Here is a 24,580-nt window from a genome sequence, read left to right on the forward strand (position 1 = left end):
AAAGCGTGACAAGGGATACATCTTTCTTTCTAGAATAATCAAAGGCAAATGATACAGACTAATTCCATGTTGAATGAATATATTTTGTGTCAGATGTTTCTTCTGATAGTGCTGGTACAACCCTAGAACTCCTACAGATCTTCTGTTAAAATGTGACTGGGTTACAAGCCCAACAACCTTTTGGAAATGATTGCTGAAGCCATGTCCCAGGAGCACTATGGTGTGTGATTATTTGGGTGCTAGTATGGTTTGCTGTATTTTACTCTAAGGCTATATTTATTTGCCTTTTTGTTCGTTTATGAATACATCATTCTTTTTAATAGTTTTAAAATCTCCTTTTATAATACTTATATTCTAATACTTCACTATCATAGAGATGAAAGTTTAAAATTATTTTGTACTTACTCTCATTTTTTTATTATGTTCAGTTAGCCAACATATAGTACATCATTAGTTTTTGATGGAGTGTTCAATGATTCATATAACGCCTAGTGCTCATTACAACACGTGCCCTTTTTAATACCCATCACCCGGTAACCCCATTCCCCCATCCCTTTCCCTCTGAAACCCTCAGTTTGTTTCCTGGAATCCAGGGTCTTTCATGGTTTGTGTCCTTCTCTGATTTCTTCCCAGTTTTCCCTCCCTTCCCCTATTGTTCTCTGTGCTATTCCATATGTTCCACATATGAGTGAAACCATATGTAATTGTCCTTCTCTGCTTGACTTACTTCACTTAGCATAATCCCTTCCAGTTCCATCCATGATGCTGCAAATGGTGGGTATTCGTCTTTTTTGATGGCTGAGTAATATTCCATTGTATATATGAACCACATCATCTTTATTCATTTCATCTGTTGAAGGACATCTCAGCTCCTTTCACGGTTTGGCTATTATGGACATTGCTGCTATGAACATTGGGGTGCATGTGCCCCTTCTTTTCACTACATCTGTATCTTTGGGATAAATCCCTAGTAGTGCAATTGCTGGGTTGTAGGGTAGCTCTTTTGTTATTGTTGTTGATTTTTTTTTTAAATTGGGGTATCTCTATTTTTAATGTCTTTCCATACTGTTTTCCAGAGTGGCAGTATAGCTTGCATTTCCTCCAACAATGTAAGAGGGTTCCCCTTTCTCCACATCCTTGCCAACATTTGTTGTTTCCTGTCTTGTTCATTTTTGCCATTCTAACTGGTGTAAGGTGGTATCTCATTGTGGTTTTGATTTGTATTTCCCTGATGGCTAGTGATGCTGAACATTTTTTCATGTGTCTGTAAGCCATTTGTATGTCTTTGGAGAAGTGTCTGCTCATGTCTTCTGCCCACTTATTGACTGGATTATTTTTTTGGTATCCTCAGTTTTTTAAGTAACTTTAGATTTTTCTTACTGGTCGTCTTAATTTCTGTAAATGGATTCTTTAACATTTAACTGATAGAATAGTTGATATAGTATATAAGAAGGTCAACTTTCCAAGATCTGGCACTTTCTATAAGTATTTTCAGTTTCAGAATTTATACTTCCTATGCGAGAAGATATTATTTTCTGCTGCTAAAATGTTTTAAAGCAACATCTTTATACAAAAAAGGTGGGGTTTTTTGGGGTTTGTTTTTACAAAATTTGTATTTCCTTTTTTGCAATAGGTAAGGTTATAAATGAATGATGTAATTTCCTGGAATAAACTATTTTTCTAAACAACAAAGAAACCACATATCCAAAATTCAAGCTCCACATATCCTATTGATAATTGTAAGAAAAATCTCTCCCATTGTTATCTTCATATATTTGTAGCTATCTCACTGATGAAAAAAGGGTGATATACCAAATTCTTGACATGCATCATAATGGTGGCTAAAAAACATTAATTGAGCACTTAGGATGATCATAATTGTTATAATGATAATTACTACTATTATTTATTTTGTTGCTAGGCATTGAGCTTACCATATTACACACATATATGTCTTACTTAATCCTTTCAAAAACCCTATGAGGGGGTTATAATCATGCTCATTTTCATAACAGGAAACAGAAATTTAGTAACTTACTCAAGGTCATATAGCTTTAAGTGACAGAACCAGAATTCAAACCCAGGTTTGTTTCACTTTAAAGTCTATCTTCTTGACCATTACTTGACATTCTATTACTGTCTATTACTGTCTATTACTGTCTACTAAGACAGTGGGGGATCGTGAGAGATTTAAGACTTAATCCCTGGCCATAATGGGTTTTATATGATCCTGATGCAGGCAAAGTAACAATGTAATGATAATCCACTAATATTATCAATTATAATATGTAAATGACAATACAATATAGCCTACTTGATTAGCGTCTAATGTATGCAAACATAGCCAATTAATGTTAGCTTGGGGCAGACAGGAAGGCTTGAGAGGGAGGTAAGTTTGACCTCACCTTAGGGAGAAAGGAGGTGGGCAATTTGTATGTTTCATTAGGAAGCTGACAGCTGGGTAATGGTTAGATTTCAAAGGATCTTAAGTGTGAACAGTTTAGTAATGTATGAGATAAAATGAAGTGGGGAGGGACTGGTGGAAGGGAAACCAATGAGAAGCCTACTGCAGTGGTCTAGGAGTAATGAGTCCCAGGACTAAGATGGTGGCGACGGCAAACAGAAAGGCAGAATAGAGGGGGGAGCCACTGTGACAAAAATTGTATCTGGACCTGGAGGTTAACTAGCTGAAGGGAGAGAGAAAGAAGAATAGAGTCAAGAATAATTCTAAGGTCTTAAACTGGATTTCAAGGAAAGTGTGTGTGTGTGTGTGTGTGTGTGTGTGTGTGTGTGTGTGTGGTGGTGGTGGTGGTGGTGGAGGATAACTAACACAGAATAAGGAGTTGCTCTGGGTGGAATGATGATAAGCTTCGTACTATTTTAAGTCATGTTTATGCAACCAGGATATAAGAGGGTGTATTCCAGTGGCCTGGCTATAAATACGCCACCAAAAGGTGAGAAACTGCTTCCTTTTAAGAAGGATCAAAATTGGGGCGCCTGGGTGGCTCAGTGGGTTAAAGGCTCTGCCTTCGGCTCAGGTCATGATCTCAGGGTCCTGGGATCGAGCCCTGTTTCTATCAGGTTCCCTGTTCAGTGGGGAGTCTGCTTCTCCCTCTGTCCCTCCTTGCCTCTGCTCATGTCCTCTCTCTCTCAAATAAACTCTTGGGGTGCTTGGGTGGCTCAGTGGGTTAAACCTCTGCCTTCGGCTCAGGTCATGATCTCAGGGTCCCAGAATCGAGCCCCATATCGGGCTCTCTGCTCAGCGGGGAGCCTGCTTCCTCCTCTCTCTCTACCTGCCTCTCTGTCTACTTGTGATCTCTGTCAAATAAATAAGTAAAATCTTTAAAAAAAAAAAAAGTAAATAAACTCTTAAAAAAACACATACACACAGATTTTTGTTTTGACTTATTTTAAGATATGTGAGCAATCACATATGTAACTTGGAGCTGGCAATTATATTTTATACTTTATATATATGAATACATAGAGTATTATTAAATGATAGTTATGGTATTAAAGGCAACAAGTAGTTTATTTAAAAAATAAGATTTCTAAGGCTGGGTACAAGTTTCTCATCTATAAATTTCTACAGCATGTAAGAAAGAAAACAGAACAATCCATTTCCCTGTAAAAAAAAAAAAATCAAGCTTTGAGACAATAAGGGTATATATGGTCTTTAGCTTTAAGCATTTGTTTTAAACTGTTAGTTTAACTTGCTTCTTCCCGAGTATTTAATAGATTTAGTTATTTCTTAAATTGCTGTAACTTCCTTACACTGTTCTTTATATTACTTCATTTTCTTAACTGCTAAGTGAGGGGAATATTATACCCTAAGCCCCTGAAGAACAGATTTTCCACTGTATAGTTACAGAATCCCCACAGAAACCTATAAAACGTTCCTACTGTATTTATGGGGACTTCCTTCAGACCTGCTGCTTTATGGCATTTCTTTATATTAGAAGAGTCTGATTCACATATACAAAAACCCAACAGACAGCAGTAAGAATCATTCGGGTTTATAAGTAATAAATACAATTTCAATAGAATTTAAGCACAGAGACAAATAACCAACAGAAATAATCACGTATTTATTGCCATTACTGCCAAATGAAAAAAATGGTTCATACTGTTTGACCTATGAGTTGTGCTTCTGGGAAATTATTGTAATGAAGTAACTCAAAAGAACAGAGAATTTCTGTATAGAAAAGTACCTGTAAAATGATATTTGCTAGAATACCAAATATAATAGCAAAAATTTGGAAGCAATCTCAGTGATAGGGTAATGAAAAAATTATGGTAACTTAAAAGAATATTATGCAGATACTTAAAATGATAATAGGAAGTTTATGTGGCAACATGGAAAAGTGTTTATGAGGTTAAAACAGCAGATCCCAAAATTGTATATGTATTATAATCACAACTAAATAAAATTATAGAGACATTGGGTGAAATAAAAACAAGTACGTTAGAATAGTGGAATTAAAATGTAATAGTCTTAAAATTTCCTTAATATTATAAAGCTGTTTCAATCAGAGGTAATTTTTTTTGGTGGGTGGGGAGGGGGCAGGGGGAGAGGGAGAGAATCTTAAGCAGGCTTTACCAGAGTGGAGCCCAATGCAGGGCTTGATTTCACAACCCTGAGATCATGACCTAAGCCAAATCAAGAGTCAGATGCTTCATCAACTGAGTCACCCAAGAACCCCTCAACTAGAGGTAACTTAAAAATATACATAGTTACAAAAAAACTATATGTTTAGGATATATAACAATGGTCAATAAAATTTTTATGTCATCTTTTTTTTTTTTTTTTAAGATTTTACTTCTTTTCTGGGGCACTTGGGTGGCTCAGTGGGTTAAAGCCTCTGTCTTCGGCTCAGGTCATGATCCCAGGGTCCTGAGATCGAGCCCTGAATCGGGATCTCTGCTTAGCAGGGAGCCTGCTTCCTCCTCTCTCTCTCTCTGCCTGCCTCTCTGCCTACTTGTGATCTCTGTCTGTCAAATAAATAAATAAAATCTTAAAATTTTAAATTTATTTTAGAGAGAGAGCGCGTGTGAGTGAGAGAGAGCATGAGAGGGGAGAAGGTCAGAGGGAGAAGCAGACTCCCCGAAGAGCTGGGAGCCCAATGTGGGACTTGATCTCAGCACTCCAGGATCATGACCTGAGCCGAAGGCAGTGGCTTAACCAACTGAGCCACCCAGGCACCCTTACGTCATCCTTCTTAACAGAAAATCCAGCAATACTTACAATAAAAAAGAAAATATGTTTTCTTAAAAAAAAAAAAAGGAAAATTGAGCAGAAAATTCAAAATATACTTAATATTTTTTCTGAAAACGTGAATTTGAGAAAAAGAAATCTCAAAAATAAAAGATAGGATTTTTGAGTAAGAAATTTTTATAACATGGCTGATAGAATTTGTCTTACGTTTTGCAGTAGTTGTCAGTCTTATGACCTCAGCTTGTGAATGTGCATATATATTTCCTATTCCTTGTATATGTAAAATAAAACTCAATGATGATTCCTTGCTTTCACGGTTGATTGCAGTAACAGTCTAAATAATTGTGCATCTGGTTTAGTTTGGAAAAGTTAAAACACACACACACCCCAATTGTTTGGCTTGGGTATTACCATTTTGGAGGATCATACCTACCAAAAATTCTGCCAAAATGTACCACTTACTATTGTAATTTTTAATAATCACATATAGACTAAAGTGCCCAGTGCAAGCTATGTGGATAGAATGTTTTTCTGTCATCTACTGTGTATATATGAGTATCACTATAAAACAAAAGTTAAAGACAAACTTAACAAATTTCAGGTCACTCGTGAATTAAAAATAAAATATTCTTGGGGATGACTGGGTGGCGCAGTTGGTTGGCTGGTTTCGGCTCAGGTTGTAATCTCAGGGTAATGAGATTGAGCCCTGAATCAGGCTTTTTGCTCAGATGGAATGTGCTTGACTCTCTCTCCCTCTCCTTTTGCCCCTCACTCATGTTCTCTCTCTCTTCCTCTCTAAAAAATAAATCTTTGGGGCACCCGGGTGGCTCAGTCAGTTAAGCATCTGCCTTCGGCTAAGGTCATGATCCCAGAGTCCTGAGATCAAGCCTGGCATGGGGTTCCCTGCTCAGGAGGAAGCCTGCTTCTCCCTCTCTTTCTGCCTGCTGTTCCCCTGCTTGTGCTCTTTCTCTTACCATCAAATACATAAGTAAAATCTTTTTAAAAATTTTAAAAAAAATCTTTAAAAAATATAATTTACGTAAAAGAAAGAAGTGGAGGTTATTAGTTTCAGCTTAAAATTATTTCAATAATCCTTAATTCCATAGCAAAACCATATTTATTACATAGTTACAATTACAATAATAATGGAAAAATTTAAAGACAAAAAGTTTTACCTTTCATTTAAATATCCTAACAGATTAACAGTCCTTAATTTTTCAAGTTCCTTTCCTGTATGTGTGTATACACATATACACCAACATCTTTCTATATAGCTATAAAATCTTCATAATTATGACTTAGAACTGCTGAACAGGACTTATAATTTTGGCCATGACAGAGTATGGGTTTACCGTGCTATCAAAAACAATGATAAAACGAAACAATATGCGAAGGAATTGTTTCTAGACGCTGGATTACACTTCAGACAGTGCAGGACTATTATCCTTTAAAGAAGAGAAACACAAAAGGTCAGTCACCACATTCCTCCTGGTTTTCTGTCAGGATCATGTTCTAGACTACACGGCAGAGGTAGAGCCCAAGCAAAGAGTGGCTGTCTTACTGAATAGCACTTTTGTGAATTGAGAAGGCAGAGATCAGGGTTCAGAGTTCCTGAGGTGTGAAACTTTATGCATTAGAATACTGAAGAAAAGGGGACTGGACAGAGAGGCAGGCTCCTAAAGTCTGCAGGAGAGTTCTCCTAATGCTTAACTAGCACTGGCTATTTACCAACAAGACAGAATCTACAGGTCCTGATGGACAGAGAGGATTCTGGGAGTGAAGGTAGCAAAAAGAGAACTGACTGGACATAGGCAGTGCAGTACTGGGAGATACTGGAATTCTGGCTAATCCAGAGTGGAGAAGCCTCTCTGAACACCTCCACTATTCAGTTAAGACCCCAGATATGCCATACTATAGGAATAGAGGAAATAGGAAAGAGGAAATAGAAAATAGGAAAGAGCAACTGTTGACAAACTATAGCTATTCAGATTTGGGTATCTGGTATATCTCAAAAGTAAGCAAAATGAGGGGTGCCTGGTAGCTCAGGGGGTTAGGTGTCCAACTCTTGATTTTGGCTCAGTTAATGATCTCAGAGTCGTGGGATTAACTCCTGCATCAGGTTCGGCACTGGGTATGGAGCCTGCTTAAGATTCTTTGTCTCCCTCTCACTCTGCCCCTCTTGTCCCTCTCTCTCTCAAAAAGAAAAAAAAAAAAAAAAAAAGTAAATGAAATGAGCCTACACTTTAAGGAAAATAAATGACAATTTTTGCTGCCAAAGTTAAATTTTGTGTTTTAAAGCAAAAATTAGAATTTTGAAAAGTTATGCCCACCACCATGAATTGACAGCTTCCCAATACTTAAGAGATTTTCCTGATGAGAAAAGTGGTAATATTACAAAAATAATTTTTAAATACTGTAAATAAAATGTGTCAACATTCAAAAGACTTACATAAAAGAGGGAATCAAACTTTTCCAAATTATCCATGCAAAATGAACATTTTTAAATGATGCAGAGGTAAAATATCCAATCAAAGTATAAGATACATAAATGAAATATAATTGATATGATTTCATATTCCATATTGCAACTAAGAAACTACTGCTGCTGAGATGTAGTGTAATATCAGGAAATATACCTACTATTATCTTAAAATGCTATTAAAAAACTCCTTTACTGGGCGCCTGGGTGGCTCAGTGGGTTGGGCCTCTGCCTTTGGCTCGGGTCATGATCTTGGAGTCCTGGAATCGAGTCCCGCATCGGGCTCTCTGCTCAGTGGGGAGCCTGCTTCCTCCTGTCTCTCTGCCTGCCTCTCTGCCTGCTTGTGATCTCTCTCTGTCAAATAAATGAATAAAATCTTTAAAAAAAAACAACAACTCCTTTACTAAGGGCACCTCAGTGGCTCAGTGGGTTAAGCCTCTGCCTTCTTCCCCCTCCCCCACCTACTTGTGATCTCTATCAAATAAATAAATAAAATCTTAAAACAAAAAACAAACAACAACAACAAAACTCCTTTACTAGCGCATATCTGTGTTTGGCCAAATTTTCTTCACATAATTCAATCTAAATAACATATCACAACAGATGGAAGGAAGAAACAGATATTTGAATCTAACTTTTCCATTAAGCCAGACATCAAAGATGGGGCACCTGGGTGGCTCAGTTAGGTGGCTGCCTTTGGCTCAGGTCCATTATTGCGGCGTCCTGGGATCCAAGCCCCACATCAGAGCCCGAGAAGGAGAGAGCCTACTTCTCCCTCTCTGTCTGCCCCTTGCCCACACTGTGCTCTCTCACTCACTCTCTCTCCCTCTCTCAAATAAATAAAATCTTAAAAAAAAAAAAAAAACCTCAGACATTAAAGAGACTTGCAATTATTTCAAACAATGGCACTATGGGGCACCTGGGCGGTTCAGTTTTTAAGGACCTGCCTTCAGCTCAGATCATGATCCCAGAGTCCAGGGACTGAGCCTTGCCCCGGGCTCCCTGCTCAGCGGGGAGCCCGATTCTCGCTGGCTCTCTGCCTGTTGTTCACCCTGCTTGTGCTCTTTCTTCCTCTCTTTTGATAAATAAAAACTTAAAAAAAAAAAAAAAACCCGAAAAAACAATGCCATTCTTTTGGGGAAACAGATATTTTCATTAAAATATATAATTTACATGAGATGTAATGGATAATTGTTGGTTTACAATGAATTAAATATTTTTAACATCTCAGTTTTAATTTCTAATATGGGAAAAATCAATAAATACAATTTAGATAAAAGTTTTTTCAGATCCTCAAAGATTTGAGTGAAAGGGTTCTGAGACCACAATTTTGAAAATATTTTTCTAGAATAACATGTAAAAATAATGTAAAGATGTATAGCTAAAAAGCTAGTAGAGAAAATAACAGAACAAATGAGACAAATAAAAAATATAAAGATAACCCGGTTATATTAATTTACAATGCTAATCAGTATTGAGTGTTATTTGAAATTTCTTTCTTCTTCTTTTATCTTTCTATTTAGAGAGAAGGAGAAAGAGAACAGGGGAGCAGTAGAGGGAGGGGGAAGAGAGAATATTAGTTGGATGTTTAACTGACTGAGCCACCCAGGCCCTCCCTCTCTTTTTCTTTTTTTATATTATTTTGATAGATATAAAAGGTACCTTATTGTTTAATTTGTACTCATTTTACTGTTGTCTATTTCTGCATATGTTTAATGTGCTTCCTTCTGGATCAACTTTCTACGTCTACTGTCCATTTATCCACATAGCAAAAAACTTAAATGCTTTTCTAACAATGTAACAAATATTCTATATGTTAACTCTGATATATGGTCGTGAAAAATCATTTTGTGTCTCTCAATTTTTGTATTAGTAAAACAATAATTCTCAAAATGGTATATAATTAAGTGCTTTGAAATTATAATTATCCTATTCAAATCTAAGATACCATTATTTTCTGTAACAGTAAGAAAGGAAAAAACACTCCAATTACAATTTTAAGATGTATCATGATTTCAGATATGTTAATTGTGAAACAAATGTGAGTCTCAAATGGATGAAATACAGTTATTATAGGTATATCAGCTAATAATTTAATTTCAATTAAATCTTTTCTACTATCGACCCTAACTTATACTAATGACTCCTGGCTATCCACTTCCCTTTTCAGCTATAATAAATATTTCCATTGATTATTTTTGTTAGTATATCAGTTTCTTACTTAGGAATGAATGACTTATAAAGGACACACAGAAAGAAACAATGGCTTCCCATTTCTGTATATAATGGAATAGAGATCATAGCTGCCAGAAGAAACCAATACCCATTTCCCTCATTAAACATTTATTGAGAACCTGTATCTTTCAGGCACTGAGCTGTGAATTGGAGACATTAAGATGAAGAAGATTTGGTAGAGTAGAACTCAAAACTGTTAATGAGATGAGGAGTTGTAATCAGTTATTAAAGAATAAAGAATTTATCAGGTAGACAGTGAGTTGAGAAAAGGTACATGGAGGGCATTCTTTAAAAAAAAATTCAAACACTACTAATGCATATAAAATATAAAGTTTAATCCCTACTTTCTCTCATGCTCTTGCCCATTCCTAAGATAAACACTTATCAAGATGATGTGGACATTTCCAAACTTTTCTCCATGTGTATGAAAACAAAGATTTGTATACACATGTAGCACATGTACAAGAATTCTTTAAAAATAAGACATACTAAAGACAGTTTGCTGCAACTTGCTCTTTTGGTTTAATGATATGTCATGGCCATCTCTTGATATCAATATACACGGATCTCTCTTATTAACTGTACATTATTTTCAAATGTATGCATGTAACCATATTTTTCATGGTTTTATTGAGGTATAAATGACATACAGTAAACTGGACATATTTAAAGTACACAATTTGGTAAGTTTTGACATATGTAGACACTCATGAAACCATCATCACAATCAAAATAATGAATATATCCATTACCCTCAAAACTTTCTGTGTACACATTTATAATTCCTCCTTTCTAGTCCCCCCCTTTTTTTTTTTAAGATTTTATTTATTTATTTGACAGAGAGAGAGAGAGTACAAGCAGGCAGAGGAGCAGGCAGAGGGAGAGGAAGAAGCAGGGAGGGAGCCCTATGTGGGGCTCAATCCCAGGACCCTGGGATCATGACCTGAGCCAAAGGCAGACGTTTAACGACTGAGCCACCCAGGCACCCTCCAGTCTCCCCTTTCTTTTTTTTTTTTAAGATTTTATTTATTTATTTGACATAGAAGCAAGAGCGAGCACAGGCAGACAGAGTGGCAGGTAGAGGCAGAGGGAGAAGCAGGCTTCCTGCCAAGCAAGGAGCCGGATGTGGGACTCGATCCCAGGACGCTGGGATCATGACCTGAGCCGAAGGTAGCCGCTTAAGCAATTTTTAATTTATTTTAAATTTATTTTAAATATTTTTTTAAATATTTATTTAATTTAATTTAATTATTAATTTAATTATTTAAATTTTAAATATTTATTTTTAATTTATTTTAAAAATTTTATCTTATTTATTTTTAATTTCTTTCACTCAGCATATTTTTAAATTCATCCATATTGTTGTATTTATCAATAGCTCACTTCTTTGTATTACTGAGTAGTATTCCCTAATATAGATAGTCCATTTACTTGTTCATGGGCATTTGGGTTGTTTCCAAATTTGGCTATTAAAAATAAAGTTGCGGGGCGCCTGGGTGGCTCAGTGGGTTAAGCTGCTGCCTTCGGCTCAGGTCATGATCTCGGAGTCCTGGGATCGAGCCCCGCATCAGGCTCTCTGCTCAGAAGGGAGCCTGCTTCCTCCTCTCTCTCTGCCTGCCTCTCTGCCTGCTTGTGATCTCTCTGTCAAATAAATAAATAAAATCTTAAAAAAATAAAATAAAATAAAAAATAAAGTTGCTATAAATAATCATGTATAAATATTTGTATGGACATATGCTTTCTTTTCTCTTGGGTAAATATCCAGGAACGGAATGGCTGAATCATATTACATGCTTATGTTTAATTTTTTTAAGAAACTGCCAAGCTGTTTTCCAACATGGTTATACCATTTTACATTCCCATCAGTAGCGTATGAAAGTTCCAGTTCTTCTACATCCTCTCCAACAGTCAGTACAGTATTTTGCATCTTAGCTATTCTAAATAAGTTTGTAGTAGTATTTCATTATGACTTTAATTTGCACTTCCCTCATGACTAATGATGTTGATCATCCTTTCATGTGCTTATTACCTGTGTATCTTCTTTGGTGACGTCTGTTCAAATACTTTGCCTATTTTTACTGGGCCGTTGGTTTACTGAATTTTGAGAGCTTTTTAGATATTCTCAAGAGTTTTATATTAACAATAAAAATGAGCAAGTTATTGATACATGCAACAACATGAATAAATCTCAAAATAATCACACTTAGTGAAAGAGGCCAGAGGAAAAAAGAGAATACAAATTGTGATTCCCTCTATACAAAATATTGGAAAATGCAAACTAATCTATAATACATGCTATGTTCTTTCTCCCTCCTTCCTTCTTTCCTTTTGTTTTTCTGCGGATAAATTTTCTTGACACTCAACCTTTCTCAGAGACCTGTTTATCTTTCAGCGTAAACTCTAATTTGAAGGCTCAGTATTATGTATTTTCTTCACTTTCCTATATTCTTTTTTTTTTTTTGAAAAATTTTATTTATTTGAGAGAGAGAGAGAGCATAAGAGATGGGAGGGGCAGAGGAACAAACAGACTTCTCATTGAGTGGGAGCCCCGCGCAGGCTCATCCCAGGGCTCTGAGATCTTGACCTGACCCGACATCAGACACGTAACTAACAGAGCAACCCAGGCGCCCCTCTGCTCTCCTATAATCTGAGGGTGGAAGAGAAGGGAAGATTCCACAGGGTAGTGGACAACCTTTATAAAGGTCTGAATCTGCTCTTTTCCTGTTCCCACTTCCCTTCTTTCCTTCCTTTCTCTCTCTCCCCTTTTTTAAAAGATTCATTTAAGTTGGGGATGCCTGGGTGGCTCAGAGGGTTAAGCCTCTGCCTTCAGCTCTGGTCATGGTCTCAGGGTCCTGGGATTGAGCCCCACATCGGGAGTCTCTGCTCAGCAGGGAGCCTGACTCCCTCACCGCCCCCTCCCCCCCGTCTGCCTCTCTGCCTACTTGTGATCTTTCTCTCTGTGTCAAATAAATAAAATCTTAAAAAAAAAAAAAAAAGAGATTCATTAAGTCCTATGTTTGGTTTCACTTACCTAGTTAAGATGTGTCCTATTCCTATTCCTTAGGCTTGAGATAGTTCTCTCAATTCAGCAATGAACCTTAGAAAATGGGGAACCTCAGGACTTTTCTTGCTCTGCTGAGACCTTAAATTCTGCTACCACAGGCAAGCCATTTATTTTCAAGGGTTCATGGCTCCCAACAGGTTCTTTCTCAACCTTTGCCTAGGCTGCTAATGAGTATTAGTAATGATAAGTCGGCTGACCCCCTTTTCCTGGTACTGCTCTGAGAGATGAAGATGAGGGTAGAGGAGCCACTTTGAGCCACACATGAATCTACAATTTTTTGCCTTGATAGTAATTTTCCATGTTTATGGACTTTTGTGGTTGCTGTTGGTATAGTTCTTGTTTGTTTTTACTACTTCTCATTACTTTTCTTGGAGAAGGAACACTTTGTCTTTCAGATTCACCCCATCTTCCATATCTGGAGGATTCAGGTTTCTTAGTGAAATGAGCTGGAGTTCCTTTGGAGCAGTAATCATTTCCTCTCTTAAGTCCTCCATAGAATTTAACCTAGTGATGGGTATATGTCAATACACAAAACAAGGGGCGCCTGGGTGGCTCAGTGGTTAAAGCCTATGCCTTCGGCTCAGGTCATGATCTCAGGGTCCTGGGATCGAGTCCCACATAGGGCTCTCTGCTCGGCAGGGAGCCTGCCTCCTCCTCCTGTCTCTCTCTCTGCCTGCCTCTCTGCCTACTTGTGATCTGTCTGTCAAATAAATTAAAAAACAAACAAACAAATAAATAAATAAATACACAAAACAAGCTGGAGATAAAAGATACCACTTCATGTTCAATTATGGTTAATTCTAAGTATCCTGAACAACAGAGACTGATTAGTTTTCCTAAAATAGTTCTTTTGTCACATCACTCATCCACTTTCCAAATAAGAAACCTCTCTTTCAATTGGGCTGGTCCATGTGCTTGCTTTGGAATATACCTCATGTATTCTCAAATGCTCATGCTACCACTTGTCTAGAACAGTCTTCACTATTCAAATACTCCTCATCCTTCAGAGTCCAGGTTAAATCCCACACTCTATGAAGTTTTACTGACTTTTCTTACAACCTCATTTCAGAAATCTTTTCCTGTTCTAAAGCTCATTCCTATGTTCTTCACCTCCTTCACTGTGTGACCTTGCATACTCTATACTGTTTCTTTATTCATTGGTATATATTTCAATTCTCTATCTAATAATAACAAGAACACTTATTTCAGTGAACACTTACTACGACTAAGAGTCCTAAACATTTATTGCCTTTAATACTCATAATACCCATGAAGGAACTTGCTCAAGTTCACATAGCTGGAAAGGGATAGAGTCAGGATCTACATTCACATTATTTGGATTCTGAAGCCATTAGCTTCATTAGCCATTATATAATAGCCATTAGCCATTATATTAACTCTTGGTCTAGCTGTACACTTCTAGTAAATATTCATTCACTCATTCAAATATACTTATTGGGTGGGTATTATATAGGGAATGTAGCTATGAAACAGATATAAACTAAGAAGACTCTGAAGGATTATACAATCCAATAATGACAATAAAACAGATACATAATAAGTAACTTAAGTACATGTTGGAAAATGATAATATATGATAACTAATTCTTATATGTTGCTTATTTACTATGTGCATATATTTTATATTACATATATTAATTTAATCATTACAGTAACCCTTTGAGGTAGATAATACTATTATTATCCCATTTTAAAGATGTAGAAACCAGGACACCTGGGTGGCTCAGTTGGTTGAGCATCTGCCATCGGCTCAGGTCATGATCCCAGGCTCCTGGGATCAAGTCCTGCATCGGGTTCCTTGCTCAGCAAGGAGTCTGCTTCTCTCTCTGCCTGCCCCTCCTCCAGTTTTGTGCTCTCTCTGATAAATAAAATAAATCTTTCAAAAAATAAATAAATAAAAAGAAAGATGTAGAAACCAAGGGACAGATTAACTTCCCAACTAGTCAGACAACCAGTCAGTCTGTGCTCTCAACATCCAGACTACTACTCATGACAAACATTATAACAGAGACAGATAAAAAAATTACTTATTAACTGTATTCAAGAACTATGTATGAAGCAAGGTAAGAGGAATCAGATAACATATATAAGGAAAATTCAGACCATATAATAAGAAAGATATCTTGATAACTAAACTCTATTGGAATTCTGCAAACTATTATTTAAATGGATTATATAATAGGAGGTTATGTTGCAGCATACAGGTCCTATCTTGGATCTATAGAGAATGGTTTAGCTCAATATTTTTTAAACTAAAGGTCATGATCCTTTTAGTAAGTCATGAAGTCAATTTCATTAATCTAACCAATTCTTAAAATGAGAAAAAAAAACAGAAATAGAGTAGAAAAGAACAAATGGAAACTATTAGTGAATGTCTCACATGGTAAAACCATAAAAGAAGCTTTTGTTCCTGTTTCATATATGTGCATATGTTATGTGTACATGTACTGGTCCATTATATAAACTGTACTTCTTACTGTGGATCATGGTAAAAAGCTTGAAAGGCACTGGCCTAGCTGATTTGATCATACAATTATATGTGTTTATTACTTCCTTATAAATTTCAGAGATCTTCTGAAAAATTACTAAACACTTAAACCAAGAACAGTGTGAAATAAGGAATGATTTTTCCAAGTAACTGGAATTTGCTCGATATAGTTAGAACCCTGCCCACCCCACACCCCCCCAAATTAAAAACTTTGCTAAATATAATCAAAAGACTTAAAGCAGAATATAGAATGTTTCGGTCACTGTGGAAAACAGCTTGGCAATCCCTCAAAAAGTTATCACAGATTTATCATATGACCCTGAAATTCCACTTCCGGGTATATACCTCAAAGAACTGAAAACAAGGACTCAAACAAGTACATGAACATGCATGTTCACAGCAGCTCTATTCACAAGAGCCAAAATGTGGAAATAGCCCAAATGTTCATCAGTGGATGAATGGATAAACCAGTTGTGGTATATACATACAATGGGATATTATTCAGTCATAAAAAGAAATGAAGTAGTGACACATGCTACAATGTGGATGAACCTCCAAGACATTATGCTAAGTGAAGAAGCCACACACAAAAGATCACATATTGTATGATCCCTTTTATATGAAATATCCAGAAGAGGTGAATCCATGGAGCTAGAACACAGACTGGTGATTGCCAGGGGCTGGGGAAAGGGAGTATGAAGATAAACCACTTAATGGGTAAAGGACTTTACGTGGGATTGACGGAAATATTTTGGAACAAGACAGAGGTGCTAGTTGCATAAAATCATGAATGTAAATAATGCCACTGAACTGTTCACTTTAAAAGTTACTTTTATGCTATGTGAAATTCACTTTGCTCAATTATTAAAAAATAAGACTATAGGGAGATGTAAATACTAGTAACACAAATATACAGAATCTTGAGGGCAACTCTTTTTCAAGATATTAGAAACTGAATAAAAAATGGGTATCTTAATTTTTTCCTAAAAAACATTTTTTATTAAAAAGAGGGTCATATATAAATAGTACTAACTAAACTAGAGGCTAAACGGAAAAATAAGTTGTAGGCAATTCTACATCTCTGAGAGAAAACTGACAGGTACAGTAGTTTTCTAGAAACACCTTTTTAAAATCAAAATTCAGCAAGAGAGGAAACATTACTCTTAAATACAAAGGAGAAAATAAGGGTCAGAACTTTTGGACAGAACTCTGGACTTGAAGGAAGGGGAAAGTCAACCAGTCTTCTGTTTTTCAGTTTAACTTACAAATATTCACTTTAAAGAAAAACAAACAAAACCCCCGAGGCCCCTAAAAAACAAAAACTAAAACAACAAAACAATAGGTACCTAAGGAGATGATAGGAGGCAAATACTCTCCTCTTCATTTGGAGGAAATTATTTTATTATTACGGTATGAATCTGCTTCTAGAGAGGGTCCACTACAAGTATCCTGGCACAGGCTGTATACCCTTTAAGGGGGTATGTTGTGGCAGAGGATAGCTATTGAGACTAGATCAAGGTTTTTCAAACTTTGATCAACAGAACCCAAAAATCCTTGAAGCTGCTACACTGAGGGGGTGAGGGGAGATATGGGAGGTGGAGCTGTTGATGCCCCGGGCCTCTATACGTGCTTCATTAAGATCCCAATCCACAATATTGGGATTCCATGTTAGGACTTCACTTGGAAAAAAAATTCTACTGCTAAAGAAAAGTTTGAAAACCACTGGACTGAATTAAAGAGTCCTAAACCTGGCTGCTCAACAGAACTACTAAAAGAGCTTTTTCAAATTACGAATTCCTAGGCCATACCTCTAGCCCAAGGGACTCTTGTGCAGCATCCCAAAGCTAGCCCACAGTGCTTGAGGGGCATTGACCCAGAGGACCCTTGCTTCCCTGAGAGCCTATGACAAAACAGAACTTAAATGGGTAGGCAGGAACCTTAAACAAAAGAGTCGGTGGTAGCAGATAGAAAAAGAGAACACAGACAGCTAACTCACTAGACTCTAATGAAGAATAAAAAACTGGTAGACGAATAGCTTGTCTAGGACCAGAAGTTCCTGTGGAGGTTTAATTGCCTAGCAATGATCTCACAACCTACTGTTAACTGTCCATATTAGTGATGGCAGGCAAAGTAGTTTAATTCAGGAACTGTCCAAGAAAGTACAATGTCAGCCACAGATGTAATTTAAGATTTTCAAGTATCCATGTTTAAAAATACTAGAAGAAATGAAATTTTAATAACGTATTTTAATTCAATATTTCCAAAATAATATCAACACGCAAGTCAGTATAAAAAATGTTAATGATATATTTTACCTTTTCTTTTTGTACTGTTTTTTTCCCTTTAGCTAAGACAGAAGAGATGATTTATTGTACATGTGTTATAGTCAGCCACAAATAAAAACAGAATTAGTCTTGAAAGTCACTGGTCCAGGGCAAAAGACCAGAAGAGTATGTTTTGGTATAAGCAAGATAGGTCTCTCAAAGATGGTCCTTGAGATCAGATGGTGATGGATGTTCTAGAAAGTAGATATGCAGTTCAACAATTTGTACCAGTGTCCCTGGCTTTGGCTTTCCTTATTTCTGCTCCTGTGGCTTCCATGGGTGCACAAGCTAGTGGTTTACTCGAACCTCTGCCTCACCTTTCTTCTTTTACAGTTCAGCCTGCACATTTGCTTCTTCTTCCACTTGGCTCTCATGATACAGAGGTTTCCAAGAAGATGGTGCTAAGTCTTCAAAATGTTACATCATATCTCAATTGAGACTACTCAGGTTTCAAGTGCTCAATAACCACCTCTGGCTAGTGGCAACATATCGTATAATGTGGGACTAATTAATAAGTTTCTATTAATCACCAAGGATCAAAACTTTATAGCCAAATATTTTGTTTTCCTTTATTCTACAAAAGCACCAAGCTCTACTTATTCTTCCTTCCAAATCTCTCTCATTGGCACTTTCCTGCTTCTAGTTCTACCTGTTGATCTGTCTAGTTAGCATAATGTTAACCAAATACATACACAGTACTTAATAGCCCATGTATAATGTCATGTCTCTTCAGGGGCTTCTGTAATGTCTCCCATTTCAGCTGTGAATTCAAAAATTCATGCAAACTTACCCCCCCAACCCCCATACCTGGCCTATATCATTCCAACACTTTATCATTTATAAATCTCCTAGGACAGTCTTTATTTTAGGCGATATCCTGTTCACGATCTTCTGCATATGCCTCATACTTCTTTATCTCTATGTTTTATGAATTTCTACCCACCAAGAATGCCCTTATTCCAGCCTTAACTATCCAAGTCATTACTTCACAAATATTTATGTGTCAGGCACTGTACTATGTACTGGAGACAGAATAAATTATCCTGATCTCAATTTCTCCACTTAAAGAAGTCTTTCTTTACATATCAATTATATGTCAATAAAATGGAAACTGAAAAAAGAAAAAAAAAGAAATCTTCCTATGTCAAAACAGAAGTGTTTTTGCACAGCTTGAGTTGTTCTTTTTTTTTTTTTTTTTTAAAGATTTTATTTATTTATTTGACAGATAGAGATCACAAAGGCAGAGAGGCACGCAGAGAGAGAGCGAGGAGGCAGGTTCCCTGCTGAGCAGAGAGCCCGATGTGGGGCTCAATCCCAGGACACTGGGACCATGACCTCAGCCGAAGGTAGAGGCTTTAACCCACTGAGCCACCCAGGCGCCCTGGAGTTGTTCTTATAAGATAAACACTGTATATGCCTTATAAGAACACATTGGTCCCTTACAATTTGCTGCCATGTATTGCTAATTATCAATTTTTCCTATAATTGTCTACCTTTCCAAATAGAGGACAGATTTCCTGAAAGCATAGAGGAGGGTCAAACCAGTGTGTTTCCCTTGGTCTCAGTAAGGGCAGGTGCGTAGGTACAGAATACACATTTGCTGATGGACAAGTACTTGTAAAAGGTGGAAGGGCCTGCAGGGCAGGAGGAGGGCTCTACCTAGAAAACAGCCTCGCTTCCCACAATATTCTGGCAAATCAGGACCAGCTGTGAGCAGGGAGGGTCTGCAAGAACCCCAAAGCTGTGGAAAGCACTTGGGAAGTGTCACTTTATCAATTCTATTTGCAAAGAAATTCAGAATTGGCAACAGCTAAGTTAGGATCAGTTACCCTGCCTTTCAGACCTCAACAACACTGATCAACTTTAAAAATCTTTTCTTGGCTCTACGTGAAAATACACCACTGCTGGGGAGCCCAGGAGGCTCAATAGGTTAAGAATCTGTGTATGGCTCAGGTCTTGATCCCAGGACCCTGGGATCGAGCCCCACATCAAGCTTCCTGCTCAGCAAGGAGTCTGCTTCTCCTCCCTTTGCTCCTTCCCACACTCGGGCTTTCTTTTTTTTTTTTTTTAAGATTTTATTTATTTATTTGACAGACAGAGATCACAAGCAGGCAGAAAGGCAGGCAGAGAGACAGGAGGAAGCAGGCTCCCCACCGAGCAGAGAGCCCAATGTGGGGCTCGATCCCAGGACCCTGGGATCATGACCTGAGCCGAAGGCAGAGGCCTTAACCCACTGAGCCACCCAGGCGCCCCCACACTCGGGCTTTCTATCTTTCTCTCACTCTCTCTCGGTAAAATCAATAAATAAAATCTTAAAAAAAAAAAAAAAAAGAAAGAAAATATACCAATGTTTTATCTATCTATCATCTATCTATCTATCTTTCTATCTATCTATAACATCAGATGTCAAAAGATAACTCACCACATGTTGTGTTCAAAAACTTTGGCTGGATCAGTTAAAATCCTTGATCCCAGAGGGACCACTGGGTGATTACCACTTTGGTATCTATGTGGCACCTTTTTTATCCTTAGACAGGAAACAGAATTTCTCCAAATCACATTCATCGTAATCAGCACCTGGGAAGTTACAAACGATTAATTAGTCAGTATGCATTATACACGGTATTATTTATCTAATAGACAAAAACTGGTCCAAAAGATTTACAACCCGAGAAAAGACATGAAAACTAAACATTTTTAAATGAAAAGTGGGCATGATAGCTTCTGTCCTAAAGTATTTTCAGGCCAAGAGAAGGAAAAAGAATATTTAGAGTGTATACCATTGGCTGACATTCTTCAAAAGTCACAGCCTTGGCCAGCTTTGCTTTGTTTGGTATTTGTTCATTTAATTTTTAGCACACGGCCAAAGCATGTCAGCCTAGAATCTGAATTTTGTGTATTAAAAGTTTAATTTAAGTGATTTTATTATTTTGGCTTGGGGATCCTAAGGGAACATATATCTTGGGAATATTTTATAACCACTAGACCAAAAACCCAAGTACAGTAGTAGCAGAATAAGAAAACAAACCTATTAAATCTCCTTCTCTGAGCTGAGCTGAATAGTATGAAATTTAGTCAAATAATAAGTAAATACTGAAAATATGATCCCAGCAATTTTTTTTTTAAGATTTTATTTATTTATTTGACAGAGAGAGATATCGACAGAGGGAACACAAACCAGGGGAGAGCAAGAGGGAGAAGCAGGCTTCCTGCTGAGCAGGGAGCCCGAGGTGGGGCTCCATCCCAGGACCCTGGGATCATGACCTGAGCCAAAGGCCAACGCTTAATGACTGAGCCACCCAGGCACCCCTACTCCCAGTGATTCTTAATTCTAACAACCCTGTAGACATATATTTGTAAGAATAGTTAGTAATACATTTGTAAAAACAGATTTCCCTGTACAAAAAAATATACAATCCTAGCTCAAGAGGAGAATCATCAGTTGGTTCGTCAAGTCCATCCCCATTTTTGGAAGAACTTGAACATTTAAAGAGAATGTTGCCTTAATTACGTACTGACAAATATGCTGGCTTACAATCTTTATGGAAAAGTATCAAAAAGAAGCTGTGAAGAGCTTACTTTTTTTTTTTTTTTTTTAATAAAAATCCATTGTAAGAGTGCTCAGCATTTCATCCCCATTCAGTTGTTCATCACAACATTGAGCCTAATGCTGTAAACTGCCTGGTAAAAACAGATGCTAAAAGGTGTGTATATCTTATACACACTAGAGACTATCTAAGGGACTATTTTGTGTAAAAATGACAAGTATTGTACGTCCTTTACCAACTTACTGAAAGGCAATGGGTTTTAAGATGGTGATTTCCAAAATGAACTGCAGAATGTCAAAAACATCTCATTGTGTTTTCAAACACAAAATTCAAGATTTTCCTTTTGGAGGAAAAAAAGGGCTTAGTTATACACCAAAAAGAGCGTAATGGTTCCATTCAAATGTAACTAGCAGTGATAAGAAACGAAACACTCAATAGTTAGTGCAGATCTCCTGTTTGTTTTGTTTCTCTTTCTCTGCTAAATGCAAGCTCTTTGGTGGAGGCAAATGAGATGAAATGCTCTGCCCACCATTACATTTCCTCTGATGTGCCTTTGTTCTTATCTCCTGCCTGTGCTCTACATAAGACTATAACAAAACCCTACCTGCACAATTTTTTTTAGAGCTCTTTCTGCACTGAATATTATTCATAAAATCTGTATGCTTAAGAGTAGAAACTGATTATACCTAGAAAGAGAGACAATTCATGCTCAAAAGTGTAAAATGAGGTAAACGTTTTCCACCCAGAAAAGCCAAATCAAAATGAAATTTTGATCTTCAAAAAATCATGTGATACTTATCTATATTTATCTATATAGAGAAGAGAAAGGGGAAAAGAAGATATGAGTTTCTCTCACTAGAAATGATCAAGAATCTTGATAGGCTGCTGTTTTTCTAATTGACTACAAAAACACCTTACCTCATTTATTTATTATCTGTAACAGTCACACACAGCCTTGCATTGCTCTTTATCTTTCTTATTATATAAAAATGATACATTTATATAATAAACACAATACAGAAAAATACATAATAAAATTATATAAATGTCTTCTCAACTAAATTGCAAGCCTCTAAAGTTGCTTGTGAATTAACTGTTTGATTGATAATATAAAACTGATACTTGTCTGATATAATTTTAGTTTTTGTTTTTTTTTTAAAGATTGTATTTATTTATTTGACAGAGATTACAAGTAGGCAGAGAGGCAGGCAGTGTGGTGGCAGTAAGCAGGCTCCCCGCTGAGCAGAGAGCCCGATGTGGGGTTCGACCCTGAGAGCATGACCTGAGCCAAAGGCAGAGGCTTAACCCACTGAGCCACCTGGGTGCCCCACTGTCTGACATAAATTTAATTAGAAGGAAACTATATGAAAATATTCATATTTTCAGGGTGGTTCCTAAGATCCTTACAGTGTGGAAGAAGGCAGTGACAGGAAAGTGTGACAGTATGTAGGCAGCAATCCAGTTACACCAGTAACAATGATTCAAAAAGTGTGTGAGAAGAAACAAAACACTCAATAGCTAGTGCAGATCTCCTGTTTCTTGTTTGTTTTTCCTTCTCTGCTAAATGAAGGCTCTTTGGTGGAGGCAAATGAAATGTTATGACTATCAAGTTAGCTGAATGCCTACGAGTTCATGGTTCCATTTTGTGATGGGAAAAGAAAAGATGGGCAGGGTCAACCCCAAACAGAATTCTGGTAGAGAGAGTTGATTTCTGCCACCAGATTGTTCCACTCTCTTTATGTACCCTCCCTGAACTCTTTTGGCATACCCTAACTTGAATTGCAGTTTAACTAAGATATTATCTGCATAATGAAACTGTATGAAGAAGCAGTATTTTTATTTGAAATAAAACAAATAAGTGTAGCTAAAAATATTCCAATCACCCAAAAGAAGGTAGGAAAGGAAGCACAGAGGAACTAAAACCAAAAAGGACAGTAAGAAAACAAATACTAGGATGAGATATTTAAGCCCAACTATATTAATAATTACATTAAATGTGAATGGAGTCCAATTAAAAGACATAGGTTATCAATTTGTATGAAAAATCAAGACCTAACCATAAACTGTCTATAAGAGAAGCACTTTAAATACGAAGATACAAATATATTAAAATAAAGACAGATACTATATGAACGCTGCATGAGAAAACCAGTGGAGCTATATTAATAATGTTAAAAACAAAACCACAGGCCCAAAATGGCATCACTTAGTTAAGGCCCCAAGTCAGTAAAACAAGAATTAATACCTAACATAACTGCAGTTTTAATCCCTCAGAAATGTAACCTTTTACCAGTCAACATGAGAATTTCCTGGTCAGCACTAGGGACTTAACTGGAAGACCCTTTCAGTTCCCCTTAGGAGGGCAATGTTGCCTAAAACAATGGATTCTTTGCTAATAATTTCCTTGTTTCCAGCCCCTCTTTACCTTTAAAAACCTATTCCTTTCTGCAGTCCTTTGGAACTCCTCTCTACGTGCTAGAAGGAATACTGCCCAAATTGTGAACTGGTTAATAAAGCCAACTAAATCTTTAAAATTTACTCAGGGGCGCCTGGGTGGCTCTGTTGTTAAGCGTCTGCCTTCAGCTCAGGTCATGATCCTGAGCCCCCTTACTGAGCTCCCTGCTCAGCAGGAAGTCTGCTGCTCTCTCTCCCACTGCCCCTGCTTGTGTTCCCTCTCTCACTGTCTCGATCTCTGTCAAACAAATAAGTAAAATCTTAAAAAACAAAAAAACAAAAAAAAATTTATCCAGTTGAATTTTTGTTATTTAATAACAAAGTAAACTTAAAAAAGAAAAAAGACTGTTACAGAGATAAAAGGGGACATTTAGTAATGATGAGCCAATCTGTCAAGACATAAAATCCTAAATGTGCATGTACATAATAATAGAGCTTCAAAATATATGAAGCAAAATTGGACAGAACTTTTTAAAAGGAGAAATTAGTAAATTCACAGTAATTCTTGGAGATTTTAATACCCCTCTCTCAGTAATAAATAGTACATTAAGAAAACAATAGAAAAAATCAATTAGGATATGGAAGAATCAAACATTATCAACTTGACCTAAATGACATACAGAAAGAACACTATATCTAGTAACAGCCAAATGCCCATTTTTTTCAAGTGAACATGAAACATTTGCCAAGGCACACCACATATGCAGGGCTGTAAGACAAGTCTCAGTAGTATTAAAATCCTACAGGGTATG

General features: G+C 36.9%; 1 protein-coding gene across 6 annotated transcripts in view; it reads right to left on the reverse strand.

Annotated features, from left to right (window-relative positions):
* The window catches only part of METTL8 (methyltransferase 8, methylcytidine), an 85,232-nt gene that overhangs the window by 25,604 nt on the left and 35,048 nt on the right, over positions 1-24,580 (reverse strand). For all 6 annotated transcript variants that reach the window (XM_047722142.1, XM_047722148.1, XM_047722143.1 and 3 more), the window contains one exon: positions 20,249-20,403. In XM_047722142.1, the coding sequence (XP_047578098.1) occupies positions 20,249-20,403 (155 nt within the window). The remainder of the gene's footprint in view (positions 1-20,248; positions 20,404-24,580) is intronic.

Source organism: Lutra lutra, chromosome 3 (assembly GCF_902655055.1).
Source record: "Lutra lutra chromosome 3, mLutLut1.2, whole genome shotgun sequence".
Taxonomy (NCBI): domain Eukaryota; kingdom Metazoa; phylum Chordata; class Mammalia; order Carnivora; family Mustelidae; genus Lutra; species Lutra lutra.